Source organism: Amaranthus tricolor, chromosome 8 (assembly GCF_026212465.1).
Source record: "Amaranthus tricolor cultivar Red isolate AtriRed21 chromosome 8, ASM2621246v1, whole genome shotgun sequence".
NCBI classification, from domain to species: Eukaryota; Viridiplantae; Streptophyta; class Magnoliopsida; order Caryophyllales; family Amaranthaceae; genus Amaranthus; species Amaranthus tricolor.
In genome coordinates this window covers 27195468-27212578 of record NC_080054.1, presented here as the reverse complement: position 1 = coordinate 27212578, position 17111 = coordinate 27195468, and the positions used below count along the sequence as shown (strand labels likewise).

The following is a 17111-nucleotide window of genomic DNA, read 5'->3' as shown; positions in this document are numbered from 1 at the left end:
ACAACGGGCTTATCAGCTAATACTGGTCTAACCAGCCAATATTTATTTGAAAAACTTACCCAACAACCTTTTCATAAGTTATATCTAATACACTCAAAATAAAATACATTTTAAAAAAAATTGCTTCAACATAGGTAGAACTCGAAGTAACTACGTACCTAAACTGCAATTTTTAATACAAATGACAAACATACAAATATAACTAATAGTTAAGAGGAACGCTACGAAGCACCACCGTCTCTACAGTAAGGCCCGGCCCAAATCCGAACAAAACCCCCCAATCGAGGCCTTCGCCTGTAGTAGCCTTCCCTTCCTCAGACGACTTCTTTCTCATCTCATCTAAGATAAACAGAACACAAGCACTAGACATGTTACCATAATCCCTCAACACGTTACGTGTCGCACTTAATTTTTCCTCATTTAGTCCCAACTTTTGCTCAACTTGGTCCAAAATAGCGGGCCCGCCCGGGTGCGCTATCCAAAAGATGGAATTCCAATCGTTGATTCCAAGTGGTAAAAATGCATCCTCAAGAGCCTTATTAATGTTCTTAGAGATCAAACCAGGGACATCTTTCAATAAGTGAAAAGTGAGTCCTACTTCACGTAAGTGTCCATCTATTGCTCCCTCAGAGTCTGGAATTATGGTTTGAGCTGTCCACACCATCTTAAATAAGGGCCTTTCAATTAACTCATCTGGATCAGCACCTACTATCAATGCTCCGGCACCATCCCCAAATAGGGCCTATATTACATACAATATCGTAAATATTAATATTTTAGTGGTTGTAATTCGTTAAAAAATATCAATATTTACCGCACTAAGGCAAAATCACATGATTTCAATCATTTTAGTGGTCGGAATTTTAAATTAAGTGTTCAAAATCCTGTGATTTAACCTGAATGATATAGATATTGATATGTTGATGCCTGTAATTCGTAAAAAAATAAGATTGGAGTTGTAATTTACAAAAGGACTAAACTTTAAGACTGTAATTTGCAGATTATTCAATACCTGACCAACCATAGAGTCCAAATGGGTTTCAGTGGGGCCACGAAAGCAAATAGCCGTGATCTCAGAGCAAACCACTAGGACACGAGCCCCACGGTTGTTCTCCGCGAGGTCCTTGGCGAGACGAAGGACAGTCCCGCCAGCAAAACAACCTTGTTGGTAGAGCATGAAGCGACGGACAGACGGACGAAGGCCGAGGAGTTTAGTGAGCTGATAGTCTGCTCCTGGCATGTCCACACCTGAAGTTGTGCACATAATGACATGGGTGATTTTTGACTTAGGCTGGCCCCACTCCTTGATGGCCTTAACAGCAGCTTCTTTACCCAACCTAGGAACTTCAGTCACCACCATGTTTTGCCTGGTGTCTAGGGATGAACCCATGTACTCACACATATTTGGATTGTCCAATAATATATCTTCCGTTAGGTACATGTAACGTTTATTGATCATTGATTTGTCACCTACAATATTTTGTTAATTCAATATTTTTAGAAAATACTCTAACCATAATAATAATTAATAGACCATAATGACTATTTTTCTAGTTGTTATATTAGTTAATAGAGATATATTTAATTGGACCCATTAACAGCCAGCGCTTCTTACATAAACATAAAATTTAGTCAAGTTTAATTACACTAATCACTATTAATCATTTGCTATAATTCAGTAATTATTATTGGAATTTTCAAGAAATGTCAATTCCCTTAGTAACCTTTTTTAAATCAATGAAAAACTCCCACTTAATAGTTCCTCCTATTCATTTTTACTTGTCCCATTTACTTTTTCATATTTGTCGAGATCACATCTTTACCCTTAATATTTCTAATTATATATAATTAAAGATTATAAAAGTTGATATTAATAATCTTTGCATTGAGACGAATAAAAAAATATATCACTTATTTATATTTTAACTTATAGATTCAGAATAAAATGTAAATTACAAGTGATTAGTGAATAATAACAAAAAATAAATGGGACAAGTAAAATGAATAGGAGGGAGTACTACCTTATAAAAATAAATGTTTACTAGCTTTTACTCAAGTGGGTCATTTTACTTACCATTAAAATAATAAGTATCCTTATATGATGATATTTAGAAAATTTGAAATTGATAAATGCTAAAATTAGTTTCTTATTCTATATATAGAAAAAAAAATATTTGATCTAGTGTAGACTGAACAAACATTTTGATATTCACATCAGAAAACATTCCCTTTGTTTTTTATTTATATATTGGCCAAAAAAATTTTCAAAATAGAAAAAAAGGTGGAGTAATTGTTGATACCATTTTTTGTACTTTTTATGTGCGACTATCAAGATTCAGATTTCTTATTATATATTGTGTTCACTAAAATTTTCTCCCTTTTTTTATATGGAGTCAAAAATTTATGGTTATTTAAAAGTAGATTATAGTGGACTATAATCTATATATTTTATATTAAAATGATTTATTAAATAATTAAAATGCATTTTTTATTAATTTATGTGAAATTAAAAATAATATTTTTTACTAAGAATTAATGTAAAACAATTTATTTGTTATCACTTATTAGTAATAATGTTAAGATTGTATAAATTCAAACTGCTAAATTTTATTTACGTGGAAACTATTTAATAATATTATTGCCGTGTTGAGTAATGAAATGTTGTGTACAAAGTGAGGAAATTTTCATATTTTGCATATATTATCACATTCTACAAACAAAAGTTTGCATGAAGGTAAAGTGGGAAACTAAAGAGCGTATCTACTCTCTAGGATAGTCTTTCTCCATAAAAGTATAAAAATCTTTCTCATGTACTTAAGTTATAAAAAAATCTATGAAAATAAATAATATATTATTACTACTCTGTCATAGCAATTTGGAGATCAAGAAATTGAGTATAGGGGTTAAAGTAGTAGAATAATCAGAAATATAAGAGAGGATATAGAGAGTATAAATGGTGGGATCATATCATGATGATCATCATCACCGAACTTAGTATATCCCACTCATAGGATCCATAGAAGGGAAGGAAGGCATCAACTCATACCCATAAAAAAAGGATACGCCTAAAAGGTCCCTCAACTAAAAAAAAATCTCCAGAAATAGAGGTTCTTACAATGATAAAATGACCGAGTAAAAACTTACTCCCCAAACTTGCATTTTATCATACAATCTTGACCCTAAATCATAAGATTAAAAGTAAATAAAATACATAAAAATGAAAATAAGACAAATAAACGAAGCAAAGGAGTATATACTAGCTAGTAGGGTGCATGCGACATGAAATTGACAAAAAAGAAAACTCTTACACATGCGCTTAAACTTCTCTTTCAACTGAGTCATATGTTCACTATTAGTAATACGGAAATAATAATCAGGGTAATCAGCCTGATACACGCAATTTGGAGGCGTAGCAGTGCCGATAGCCAAGATGGTAGCGGGTCCATCGGCACGGGCAGCTTGGCGGATCTCATCAATGTTTGATGCAGTCATTTTGAACGAAAAAACGTAGTATAGCTAGTACTAGTAAGTAGTAGAACTCGTGAATGTTTTAAGAAGGTTAGAGAGGTGAGAAATTTATAGTAGTTGGAAGATGATTGTGGTAGGTTTAATGGACGGGTAGATGGATACTACGTGGTTAAGTGCTCGACCCTTGCTTAACTCTTGGTAAATCTTGCAATTTCGTTAGCCTTTGTACTGTACACCTTTATGTACTTGCCTTTTTGATTCCTTTGTTGATTTGTTAGAGAGTTTAAGTCATACTTTTGTTCTCATTTGTTTTTACACGGAGATTAAAAATTTAGATATAGTGATTGGTGAGTTTAAAATAATAAATGATTTTCAATAAAAGAGTAAAAGTGGTGGAATTATATCTAAAAATAAAAATTAAACAAATTCATTAGAGCATCTTTAATGGTGACCTAAAAAGAAGATCATTACGCTATTTTACAATTTTTCTTTCTCTTAGAAGTTCATCTTTTAACCTATTTTACCCAATCTGTTTTCCAATTCACCTTCTTTAACCAACAATAAATTAAATATGGGCATGAAACGTAAATTTTTCAGCACTTAAATTTTTTATTTCTTAAAATGAAACACATATAATTAACAAGAAATGTTATTTTATATTTAGACATTAGTAAATAGTAACGAACCAACGAGTGTGGAAATATAAGTTTTGAATTCGTAGATTAAACTATGTGTTAGATGAATTGAATGAAAGACATTATTCAAGACAAAATGAAGGATTCTACGAGTGGATGGATGGTAATGTTGCTTAGGCTTTCAAACGCCAGCACCTTCACGAGGTTCATGAAATCATTTATGTAGTGTTTAAAAATAAGTATTTCATTTCAAATTATGAATTTCAATTATCAAATCATAAATGAAGAATTTGAGAATGACTAGGTTTGGATAGTCATTCTCAAATTTTTAACTTTAACTACTTTAAAAACAATGATGGAATTGGATTCAAATCCAAATTTAAAAATTACTAATTTGCCAAACAATAAATTTGAGCCAATTTCAAATTTTCAAATGAAATTATTGTTCCCAAACATAACATTAAAGTCTTTTATCGGAAAATTTTTAGTAGCTTATTTTGATGATAATCACTTTAGGCTAGTTTTTGATGTATTAGCTAGGGAAAAGTTGTATGATACTGTGTCAAATTTTCTTAAAGGATGTTTTTTTATATAAGGATATAAATTGAATAAAATGTAAAAATTAGGTAAGAATTGAACTTAGGGCCTTACTTATGAAAATAATATTTATTTAAATTGAGACAAGAGAGATTCTTTTATCAATAAATATGTTATTTCTAGGTATATTATTGTATCTAGCAGGACACTAAAGTTGATGGTAGGAAGGTCAGCTATTCTAGAGTCAATGCCATTTTTGTGATATTTTATGGGCTTAGGTAAAATAAAAGAAATAGACCATTTCACAGACGGTTGATTTCGGCTTTTAATGGGTGTTGGCATAAGTAAAGTTACAATTTTACAAGCAATATTCTACATTCTACATGGCAATATTGCTAAATTGAGATATTGAGCTCTATTTTAGTTTAAAATCTTAGACAAATGCCTACCTTATCTAAGATTAGAAACCACGTTGTCTAGAGTGGCCACACCCAATCCATCACCTAAGTTTGTAGCTTTCATAGGCTTTTATCATTCTATAGGAGGTTTGTGCTTAATTACAATACCATCAAAAGTTATTAAACAACACTAATTATTTGCCAAATATAACAACAAAAAATCTCATCTATCAAGATCTTCTCATAAATTATTGGTTAACTTTGTGGTTAAGAACATTCCCTTACTTCTTTTGTAACATGATTTGATTATCATCACTTATAGAAAGAAGTAAATCCCTCCCTCTTAACATGTAGGAGTTCTCTAGCCTACCAACAAGGATAGGTGAGATTCATTCCTAAAACCATGCTAAAAAAATATGGTATTTGCTTCCACCGAAACAACCAGCCCTTCTTGTATGAGGTCATTTCACAGTGAGACGAGTCCATACAAAAGGTCTACTATGTTAAAAGTTTCTATTATTGGGTTATTTAATCCAAGTATGAGACACGTTTCACAGTAAGACCGTCACAAGAATTTGTGCAACACAAATTCTTATGAGAGACGGTCTCTATGAGAGACCATCTCGAATTGGACCGGCCTATTATATATTTTTATAATATTTTAAATAAACATTAAGAATAATATAAGTAAATATTTAAGATATAAAAAATAGGCATTAAGAATGCAGTAAATAAACATTAAAGATAATTTAAATAGTTAATACAAAATTTATTTTTGTTTACTTTTATTTGGAAAAAGAATGATATAGTGGAAGTAGAATACTCATAGTAAATGTATATCATCATTCATATGTCATCCATTTGCTTTCCAAGTTTTCTCCCACTCTTATGCGTCATACACCTTACACTTTCTCCGATCAATTACCATCACATTCACATTTCCCGATCTTTCTCTCCACAATGTGCCTTTCTCTCTCCTCACCTTCAATCCCTCTCCTTCTCTGTAACCTCCATTTACGATGACCTGAAAACCTCCATGATTCCGGTGAGCTCGTAGAGATCATCTATTCATTTCTCCAGAGCCTCCGTTTATCACTTCAAAGCTTCGATTTCGCCTTTGAAACATTGAATTCCGTAAACCCTATGCGTTTCGGTAAGATTTTCAAACATCTGAGTTTTAACGACGTCTTTTCCAATCATTTCACTGTTGAATCGAATTTATTGCTCAATTCCTTATGACCTTTCAATTTGGAAGGGTCAAATTCCGTATTATTCCTTGATTGAACACTTGTTTGACGGGATTTCTAGATAGAAGGTCAAATTGGATTTTAGGTTATGTCAGTGTTATTTGTGTGAGTAATTTGTAGAGTATAATTAGAGGTGTACATTTCGTCATTTCAGGTGGGTTTCGGGTAGGATATTTGGAGTTGGGTCAGTTTTGTGTGATTTGATTTTTATACAATCTATGTGGTTTAGTTTCGGGTAGAGTCGAGTAATAGTGTGGTTAATCAGGAAAATTTGGACTTCTCTAAGTATAGATATGGAGGGGACAATGAAGAATGATAAGGATGTAAAGAGATGTGAAGGTTGCAATCCTGTGAAGAAACCAGGTCCTATAACAATAGATCATGTTTTGTTGGCCCTTCAAGAAACTAAGGATGAGAGGGAGCTAAGGATTCGTAGTTTGTTCAATTTTTTTGATAAATCCAGTACAGGATACTTGGATTATTCTCTTATTGAATCGGGTTTGACCGCCCTTCATATACCATCGGATTATAAGTACGCTAGAGATCTTTTGCTTGTTTGTGATGCAAATAAAGATGGGCGAGTTGATTATGAAGAGTTTCGGAGGTATATGGATGATAAGGAACTTGAATTGTATCGCATTTTTCAAACTATTGATGTGGAGCATAATGGTTGTATTCTACCTGAAGAACTATATGATGCACTCCTCAAAGCAGGTAAACACAATAATTTTACCTAATGTCAAATGTTTTGGTGTTTGATTGGTGTTTGTGCAATTGTGCTTTATTTAAATTTTAGTGTTTGAGAATACCTCTTTCTTGTTCTGGGTTTGATTCACAGTTTGCTCTTCCCTTGCCTCAGTCTACCCAGAATCACAAACAAAATAAAAATAAAAATTGATGTGTTGATTGTACTTCATATTAACATTCTGAAGATTGATGTAAAAACTTACTATGGCTCTGTTAGGATGGATTGATGGAATTTAGTTTAATGAACGATATTTTCCAAAGGAAAAATATTTATGGATTTGTTGCATTTGTTTGGTTCTTTGTTAGAGGTGTTAGAGATGCAAGTAAAGATAGAATGAGAAAAAGGATAGTTTGGATATGAAGGAAATTGTAGCTTTTATTCTTTAACCAAAGGAAAATGTTTCATGGCATTGAAAGCATCATTTTGTATCCTTTAAGAACCAAAGAAAGAAAAATTAGAGACATTCCTGAAAGATGATCCCAATCATGCAATTGCACAGTCTAAGAGTGGCATCAATTATGTACACAAATACTTCATGTTGACATTTATATACTAGTTTTTTTTCCGATTTACTTGGCTAATTGTGAGCTTTGACTGATATCATCAAGATTTTAGGTTACATGTCAACTAGAGTTTCAGGTTAATTAATTAACAAGAATGGGCAATAAAATTAGACCAATAATAAATTTTTAGCTGAATTTACACATGTGCAATGGTGAAGAATAACAGGTAATGTACCCTCTCACAATCCCCTCCCTAATGGGTAGCCACCAGAATTTGTGTCTAAGGAAAATGGAGTTTGAAAATTCCGTGTTTTGGGGGGTTGGGGATGGTGGTGGTTAATGCAAACAGTTTAAGGAGTTGGGGGTGGAATTATAATCCACTTGAGACTCTGATGCAATTATGAAAAACAGACGAACGAAAACATGATGTATATGGCTCCATCTCAGTCCCTTCTAATGGATTTGAACAAATGCTTAACCATTAGCATCTAGTGGGACATTGCATGATTAAATGGTCCCCCCTGACAATATAAGGACTCTATTGTACATTCAGGGATCAATGTACATTTTTGGGTTGGGGTGGGAGAGATATGTCATTTTAGGGATTTGGGGTAAGGGCTTCAACCTATTTAACCGGTTAACTCTTTTATAATTAGAAAATAAAATAAAAATGGAAAAAGCTAATAAAGAAAATAATAAATGAAAAATTCTAAAACCTACCCAACACCAAAAATCTCACCTCACCTTGCCTCTGCCTTCCCAACCCCATATCAGCTGTCACCTTGCATTGTCAAGGTTTTTGAGCTTATCGTGATCAAAAATATAGGTCGTCGTTGCAAAAGATGCTCTACAACCATTATTGCGACAACGATCGTATCGGAGATTTTTCACTATGTCCCTCCTCCCATAAAATTCTTCACTCGAAAATAACCCCACAGGCCACAACCACAAAAAATGGCCCTCACAAAAAGGTGTTAACGGGGAAGAAAAAAGAGGGAAAAAGAGAGAAGGGGCACTTTTTTCGGGGAAAGTGGAACTGTTTATAAGATAGAGGGAAGGTTGTCAAAGGTCGAGAAGGCTACCATCAGAAATTTTGAGGGTTACAGTATGGGTGGTCGTCGAACCATTTATGAGAAAAGAGGAAAAACAGAGGGAAGAGCGAGGATAAAAGGGTTTTTCTACCAGTCAAGGTACTTAATGGAATTTATGGTCAAAAGGTGAGATAATAATGGGAAAAGGAGGATTTTTTAGTTTTTGACCATCCAAAGATGGGATTCTTAGTTTTAGTTTTCACTTTATAGTAAACTTGGTCTTAATCCATCTAATAAAGGAGAAAACAAATTGACTAAAGGATTTAAGCATGGATAGATCATTCTAGTCCTTTGGCTGTGTACTAGCTTACATCTTTTTGTGTTTTTACTTAAGCTGGCAGACTGATTAGTTTTGCTTAAAATTGGGTTGGGTGGGACTAACTAAACCTCTACCTGCCTTCACAATGTTCTGCCGAGTCATCCTTTCAGATTGGATGTCAAAATAAAGTATTTAGTTTTGGTGAAAATTGATATTGTTTATGTGGTGTGCTTTATTGGTGTTATGCTGTTATGTCCGCATCATTGTTTGTTCATTTTATTGCTTTATTTTTGTGGATTGTGCTTCTTGGCTGTTCATCCTATAAGCCACAGCAGTCTTTCTTATGTAGGGATTGAGATTAATGATGAGGAACTTGCTCTTTTTGTTGATCGCGTGGATAAGGATAATAATGGTGTTATAACGTTTGAAGAATGGAGAGACTTTCTTCTCCTTTATCCTCATGAAGTTACTATTGCGAATATCTATCATTACTGGGAGAGGGTCTGCCTTGTTGATATTGGTGAACAAACAGTTATTCCAGAAGGTGTAAGTAAACATGTCAATGCTAGTAAATATCTGATTGCAGGAGGTATTGCTGGTGCTGCATCTCGTACTGCAACTGCTCCATTGGATCTCTTGAAAGTTGTTTTACAAGTACAGACGAAGGAAGCTCGCATTATGCCAGAAGTAAGGAAAATATGGAAAGAAGGAAAAATTTTTGCTTTTTTTCGTGGCAATGGATTGAATGTTGTGAAGGTGGCACCTGAAAGTGCTATTAGATTTTACACATATGAATTGCTTAAAGGAGTAATTATGGAGGCTAGAGGAGGGGAGAAAGCTGATATTGGTGGAATGGGTCGCCTTGTTGCTGGTGGTCTAGCTGGTGCTGTTGCACAAACTGTAATTTACCCAATTGATCTAGTAAAGACGCGGTTGCAGACATATGAATGTCTGGATGGAAAAGTACCTAGAATAGGAGCCTTAACGAGGGATATTTGGGTCAAAGAAGGTTCAAGAGCTTTCTATAAGGGCCTCTTTCCATCTGTTCTCGGAATCATTCCTTATGCGGGCATAGATCTTGCTGCTTATGAAACGCTGAAGGATATGGCTAAGATATATATACTCCAAGATAGTGGTAAACTATTACATCTTTAAGTGTTATCATTCAACCATTTGATAGAAACAGTTAAACATAATCTGCCAGTTTATGTTTTAAACTAAAATTTTTATTTCACTTATAGAACCTGGACCACTTGTGCAATTGGGTTGCGGAACCATATCTGGTGCTGTTGGTGCAACGTGTGTTTATCCATTGCAGGTTGTCCGAACAAGGTAAGTCATCAGCGTCTGTAGCCAAACTTTGCTACTGTTTTACTCTGCTGAGCATTTGGTTTTTTATACTTTTCTTGGATGCAGAGATGAGCTTGTAGTGTGTGCAACAGATACGTTATATTTAGGAAAATTTCATATGGTACCATCTAGTTTTCATGAACGCTAGTAGTAGCACTTTTGTAATTTTTTTCCACATGGTAACATCCAGTTTATGCACTAACTGCCGTAGCATTTTTCGTTGAATTCTTGTTAATTTCTGCTTAATTCATCATTTTGTAAGATTTTTCCACATAGTAGCATCCAATTTTTGCTCTCAAATGTTTAATTCACCATTTTAACGTTTAATTCACCGATTAATTTATCAACGCCCTTGCATGTTGTAACAATTTTATTTTCATTCAAATTATTGGCATTATAAAGTTCAAAAAGTGCATCACAAACACTAATAAATAATTCAAAAGGCGCATTTTATAAGCTCAAAAAGTGCATTTCATAAGTTCAAATGGTGCATTCCAAGCACCAATACATATCTACTTAATTGTTACAACATTTAAGGGCGTTGATAAATTAATCGGTGAATTAAACGTTAAAATGGTGAATCAAACATTTGAGAGCAAAAACTGGATGTTACAATGTGGAAAAATCTTACAAATTGATGAATTAAACGAAAATTAACAAGAATTTAACGGAAAATGCTATGGCAGTTAGATAGTGCATAAATTGGATGCTAGCATGTGGAAAAATCTTACTAAAGTACTACCACTGGCGTTTCATGAAAATTGGATGCTACCATGTGGAATTTCTCTTATATTCATAGTGGGTATGTATATAATTGGTAGACAATCTATATGGAACGATAATGTAGCCTAGTATTTCTATTGCTTATATTGCACTATGGAAGTAACGAGGCAGGAGCTTTTGGTCCGAAACTCTTACTTTTACTCCATTTCCTTGTAATGGTTACCATTGTATATATATCACTTCACTTTTTTTTTCATTGTTACTTGTCCCTTCTCACAGTACAGATTCTTTTCTTGCAATAATTTCTTGTAGTGTGTTTGGTAACTCAAGCTTTGTCACTTGACAAGTCACGATATTTCAGCGTCCAGACCAAATATAGCTTGCCTGTCTATTATGCGATAAATTTAAAACTCAGGTTACGTGAATTACTTTATACGTTTTGTGCTGAGTGCAATGCACCCAAGAAATATAGATTAAGAAATTGAATATTATGAGTGATTATTTGCACTTGTTTACACTTAAAAAGTATTTAAAAATATATGATCTTCTCTAACTGCCAAATTAAGTATTGAACTGACGCATAGGCATCCAGCTTCCATGATGATTTCTTGGAATCACAATGGGTTACACTGATTTGAAAGGAGCTTGTTTAGAAGAACCATCTATTCCACGACAATCTATCTGGTGACGAAAAGCTCATTTGTCACAGCAGCATTGGCTCTGCTTTACAATTATTGAGAAATGACTTTTTTTTTATTATTATTCAAGGGACTTGATCTTCTTATCGATTTCTCATATGGATTCATTTGCACTCAAAAAAAGTTGAAAGGTTGTAGATTTATGATAATCTCTGGTACATTTGACAACTAATTAATCAAGTGATAGCCGATTTATCTTAGACTACAATTATCTAATGAATATTTCGTCTTATGGCTTGTATTAATATTAATAAGAAAGAGGAACCAATACAGTAGAATACCTTGTAGTTGTAGACGTCGTACTTTCCCCTCTTTTCCTCAGCAAGTCTCACCTGTGAATTTTTTCAAAAGAAAATCGTACTTTCCCTATTTATAATTACTCTTCAAGGTTTTATTTTGTGCTGTTGATTGTTCTCTTCTCTGCTTACCAGTCCGGTCGCCATTTTTGTAGAATCATCTTCGTTATCCTATGCTGTTGTGTATCCATCATCCATCTAGTTTACAATACTCCTACGATCATCTATAACAGTAATAATCTAGGAGTCTTAATTAGGATCATCATATTGCTGTTTTTCTATGGTGTCCTTTGCAGCCACTCTATCAAATCCATGTAACCATTCTGATTCACCCTAATGTGACTCCTGTTTTCAGAATGCAAGCCAGTCAGAGGAACTCAACCATGTCCGAAGTATTCTGGGCGACTTTTCAGAAGGAAAAATTAAGGGGATTTTACAAAGGATTATTCCCCAACCTTCTGAAAGTAATTCCATCAGCAAGTATCACCTATCTGGTCTACGAGGCCATGAAAAAGCGTCTGGAACTGGAATGAGATGCATCTTTGCAAAATGTTTTTCTCTTGGCACGGCTAACTGTTTAGTGCAGAATCGGTAATATCGCTGAATACAGCCTACAATATAAGGATGATGACGATAATGGCTCTGATTGAGTAGATATGTGATTGTTATTAGTAGAATTGTGTATTAGTCATTTAAATTTGTGTTCATCAATGTATCTTCATGATCGTGGTACGATCATCATTCGGCAGCATTATAAACAGCTGACTACCCAATTTTGTAGTGACTTGAGAATGTTTGCTTCAATAAGCACGGCAGTTATATTTTCCCTAATATAAACTTCGGACTATAAATGGACCTCATCTTCTTAGTGTCGATGTCATTGTGCAAAGATACAGTTACAGTCGCAATAACGGCCACGAAATAGATATCACGTTTAATGTGGCCTATATTTTGGTTACGGTAAATTAAAATAACTTCACGGTATGGTGATGTGGTCTTGCTATTGTACTATGGTCCGGCTTGAAAATGTATAATGTGTGGATCTGATATGTCGGATTAGGTTAAATGGTAAACGTCGGGCTAGTTTTCTGTTTCAAATTAATTTCACACTTAATTAACAATGTAACATGAAATTTAGAAGTTTAGATTTTACATAGAGATTGGATTTTAGTATCTAGAATTCCTGATTCACATGTTATTGTTGGTAATTTTACATCTAAAAATGTTCATAAAATTATATTATGTTGGTGATTTTACATCTAAAAATGTTCATAAAATTATATTATATGAGTATTAAGACATTCAATTACGTAAGAAATTTGTAATTACATTATATGACGTTCAAGCAAGCAAAGACAACTATCCCCACAAAGTGATAATTTATATTTCTTTTATTGTACGAAATTTATTTTACTTTTCTTTTTAATTCGTTTTACTATATTTTCCTAATTTTTATTTTTCATCATAAATTGCACTCTTTCTTTACGTTCACACATTTGCCTAATAATCGTTACTACTAAAATTTGAATTTGGATTTACAAAGCACAACTTTAGTATTTATATAAAGGTACTTCAAAGCACAACTTTAGTATTTATATATAAGGTAGGCTATGGGAGGAAAGAATTAGGAAGAAGATACTGAAAATTGAACTCAAATTCCACGTGTAAAAAGCAATATATGTTTTAATAAGACAAAATCTAATTTTGAACTGCACAATAGAACTAACAAGCTAAAAGGAATTGCAACAATATTTGTATAAGACTATCTTACTATGAGATGAGCCCATATAACTAGTATTTTTTAACTAGCTTGAATCTCGTGCCAAGCACGGATAATTAAAAAAATATTTAAATAATCTCTTAAATATAAACAAAATAGTTTAAATTTTTATGATATTTGTTAACCATAATAAATACAAAGAAAATAATATTTTACGTGTGAGAGAAATTAAAAGTATTACTTCATATATCTTGTGCATGTAATATAGAGTATTATAGTAATTACAATATAATCTTTTGAATATATACTTCTATGTGTATTTTTGTATATAATATAATATTTTAATATATAAATTTATGCGTGCTTTTGTGTATTTTGGATGACATAAGGCAAGATATTTCAATAATAATATTATATTATTATCAATAGATGTAGTAGTGTAGAAAAATTTTGTTAAATGGAGTAATTAAATATATATGAAAATTGAGAATTCTAATACATTTTGAAGATATTAATTATTCAATATTATATTATATTTAACGTGACAACCTTCAACATTTATTTTTTATATGAAAAACACCTTATTTTTTGATTTGAATAACTTATTGAAATAATTTACAGATTATAAGTTTATTTTATAGATTCTCTTTCAAAATAATAGATACTATTTACACGTTTGTGATTTCTTATGGAGCACTAACGGGGAAATAAGAGATCTTGTGAAGGATAGTGAAATAATATTGTTTTTTTTTACTTTATATACTATTATAAAGATAACTAAATATATTTTTTGGCTCAAAAATATAGAAATTATACAACTTAAATATATTAAAAACAATCAGTGTAATTTATATGAAAAATAGAGAATGCTATTAAATTATATAATAAGTAGTGGATATGTTACTCGGTGATTAGATTTGACTAAGCTCGTACTTCATTTAAGATGCTTAAACTTTGGCTAACGTTTATGAGATTTCCGATTAATTTCCAAGTGATTCATTATCATGTAATAAGTGTTCATTAAGTCAACCCAATACTAATTGTCCGTGAGACCGCCTTATATAAGAATCAACTCGTCTTGTATGAGACCGTCTCAGCATGAGACGGGTCCATACAATAGCCCGTTTATTCAATTTACTTTAAGATCATAAGTAATCGTTTTAAGGTTATAGATAATCACTTTAAAATTATAAAAAGTAATTCTATTAAAATTATGACTTTAATGCTATAAATAATTATTTTAAGGCAAAAAATGTATATTGGGCCAACCCAATAAAAATGATCGCAGCGTGAGACCGTTTCATTTAAGAATTAGTGTATAAGAATTTGCGAAGGAACAGGCAATAGAGGACGTTGGGCCGATAACTTGTAAAGGAAAGGCTCTGGCCTAATCATAACATGAAATCCAATAAAGCCCATTCGTTTAAGATCCAACGGTAGATATTAACCCTATCTCTTCTATATTTATATCAGATTACCTTCTCAAAACCCTTTCTGCTCACCCGGCCGCGCTTTGAACTCTCTTTCTCTCCATTTCTTCGTTGTTCAGAGCTTTCTCTCGGCGAAAATGGTGCGTTTCTACTCCAATTTGTAACTTGCTTGTGCCCTTTTTTGATTATATTGTTTTGATCTTCATGTAATTGCGAATATCTTTTGTTTAGTTTCAACGATTTAGGGTTTGTGTCGTGAAAATTTGATGATTGATTTGTCCAATAATTTCTGATTCGTTATAGGTTTTGCAAAACGATATTGATTTATTGAACCCACCAGCGGAACTTGAGAAGAAGAAGCACAAGCTTAAGCGTCTTGTGCAATCCCCTAACTCTTTCTTCATGGTATTGTATATCTCTTTATAAATCTGTTTTGATTTGTTTTTTATAAAGAGATTATTCTGGATTTTTATTTTTTGTGATTTTGGATTTCTGTAGGATGTTAAATGCCAGGGATGCTTCAATATGTAAGTTTTAATCTGCATCTTTGTTTTTATCTTCGTTTCTACTTTTATTTTTCGTATTATTATCTCTGTCTTGGCAATCAGATGTATATTTGCGTCAAGAATGAAAAATTTTATGATGTATTGTAAGTAAATTATTATGCTGATCTTAAATTTTCGACCATTTACAATGTAAATTATGATTTATCTTAGTTGATTATATATTCATACGACCATGAGCGTCGTTGTCTTGGGCTTCCTGTGTAACTTGATATAATGAAGATGCTTGTCAATTTAGAGTTGTACAATGATTACGCCTTTGTTGGTTTGTTAAATTTTTTTGATCGCTGGATAAGTGAAGAAGCATAAAATTTTTAAGTGACGATTTGCGACATTAATGATGGTTGCAGTGCTATCCCAATCCCCTCGCTCTGTTTCCAACGAACACTTGCGTCTGAACTAACCAATTTTGGAAAATTAAATTAGGTTTACAGAGTTAATGTGGTCAGTGATAGACGATTACAATCACTGTTCTGTTTCATTCTGTCAAAATATGAAGAACTGTTGCTAATATGAACTAGTTATATTTTGGGGTAGATTATACATAGTCATTTGTAATTATGTTTGAACAGTCCTTTTATGATGCTAATGAATTCTTGTAGTATGTGATGAGTCATTCTGGGTTATTATCACTCTTTGATTAGGAACTTAATTAAATTGGGTTTTTTTCTTGATGGGTTAGGATCAGTGTTCTTTTGTGCTACAGTTAACTAATTATTGGGTTATAAATTCAACTCGGATGATGCTTGCATTTGTGATTACACATTGTGTGTTTTCATCACTCATTTAGAACTTACTACTATTTTTGTTTCTTGAACATGTTCTTGTATTACTGGTCTTATAATATGTGCTCTTTTATCTATTCTTATGCAGAACCACTGTCTTTAGCCACTCTCAGACTGTTGTGGTATGCGGTAACTGCCAGACGGTTTTGTGCCAGCCAACTGGAGGTCGCGCTAGACTTACCGAGGGCTGCTCTTTCAGGAGAAAGGGAGACTAATTAATACAGCCCTCAAGGAATTTTGTTCTAAAAGAATCGGTGCGTTAGCAATGGGAGGTTAAAATGAACTCATCTTATGTCACTCAACTTTTAGTTTGCTGTTATGTTTTAAATAGTGGATGAAGAATTTAAATCAAGTTAGTAACAGTAGCTGTTTGAGTTTTTGTTTTGAAAAGATTCAGATATTTATTTAATCTCTGTATTTGAGTGGCATTTTGGGTGTATTGACCATAAAATTTTGTTTACACTTTGTTTACTTGTTTGGCTCTGTTATATGATCATGTGAATGATGCATGTTCAATGCTTTGCTCCAATCTGTTGAATGGTATTGTCTGAATCAGGCATAGCTCCAAACATCCCAGCTCGCCTTTCGTTGTAACTTGTAACACCTTCATATAAAAGGTCTACAAGGTTCCATTTTGGCATGTTTTGATGCCCTCAACCT

At 32.8% G+C, this 17111-nt stretch overlaps 3 protein-coding genes across 3 annotated transcripts; 2 read left to right on the top strand and 1 right to left on the bottom strand.

Annotated features, from left to right (window-relative positions):
• Nucleotides 1-9: 9 nt before the first annotated feature.
• On the bottom strand, nt 10-3547 carry LOC130821271 (chalcone synthase). The gene is made up of 3 exons (XM_057686964.1): nt 3309-3547; nt 1013-1470; nt 10-742 (listed from the first exon to the last, which is right to left on the bottom strand). Exons 1-3 carry the CDS (start codon nt 3490-3492, stop codon nt 203-205), a joined length of 1182 nt encoding a protein of 393 aa, XP_057542947.1. The 5' UTR covers nt 3493-3547; the 3' UTR covers nt 10-202.
• A 2323-nt stretch (nt 3548-5870) lies between these two features.
• On the top strand, nt 5871-12828 carry LOC130820811 (calcium-dependent mitochondrial ATP-magnesium/phosphate carrier protein 2-like). The gene is made up of 4 exons (XM_057686331.1): nt 5871-6999; nt 9236-10021; nt 10128-10218; nt 12309-12828. The coding sequence occupies exons 1-4, from the start codon at nt 6579-6581 to the stop codon at nt 12484-12486; spliced, it is 1476 nt and encodes a 491-aa protein (XP_057542314.1). The 5' UTR covers nt 5871-6578; the 3' UTR covers nt 12487-12828.
• Nucleotides 12829-15094: 2266 nt separating this feature from the next.
• On the top strand, nt 15095-16879 carry LOC130821276 (40S ribosomal protein S27-2-like). Its single transcript, XM_057686968.1, has 4 exons — nt 15095-15243; nt 15407-15508; nt 15602-15630; nt 16540-16879. The coding sequence occupies exons 1-4, from the start codon at nt 15241-15243 to the stop codon at nt 16664-16666; spliced, it is 261 nt and encodes an 86-aa protein (XP_057542951.1). The 5' UTR covers nt 15095-15240; the 3' UTR covers nt 16667-16879.
• The last annotated feature ends 232 nt before the right edge of the window (nt 16880-17111 follow it).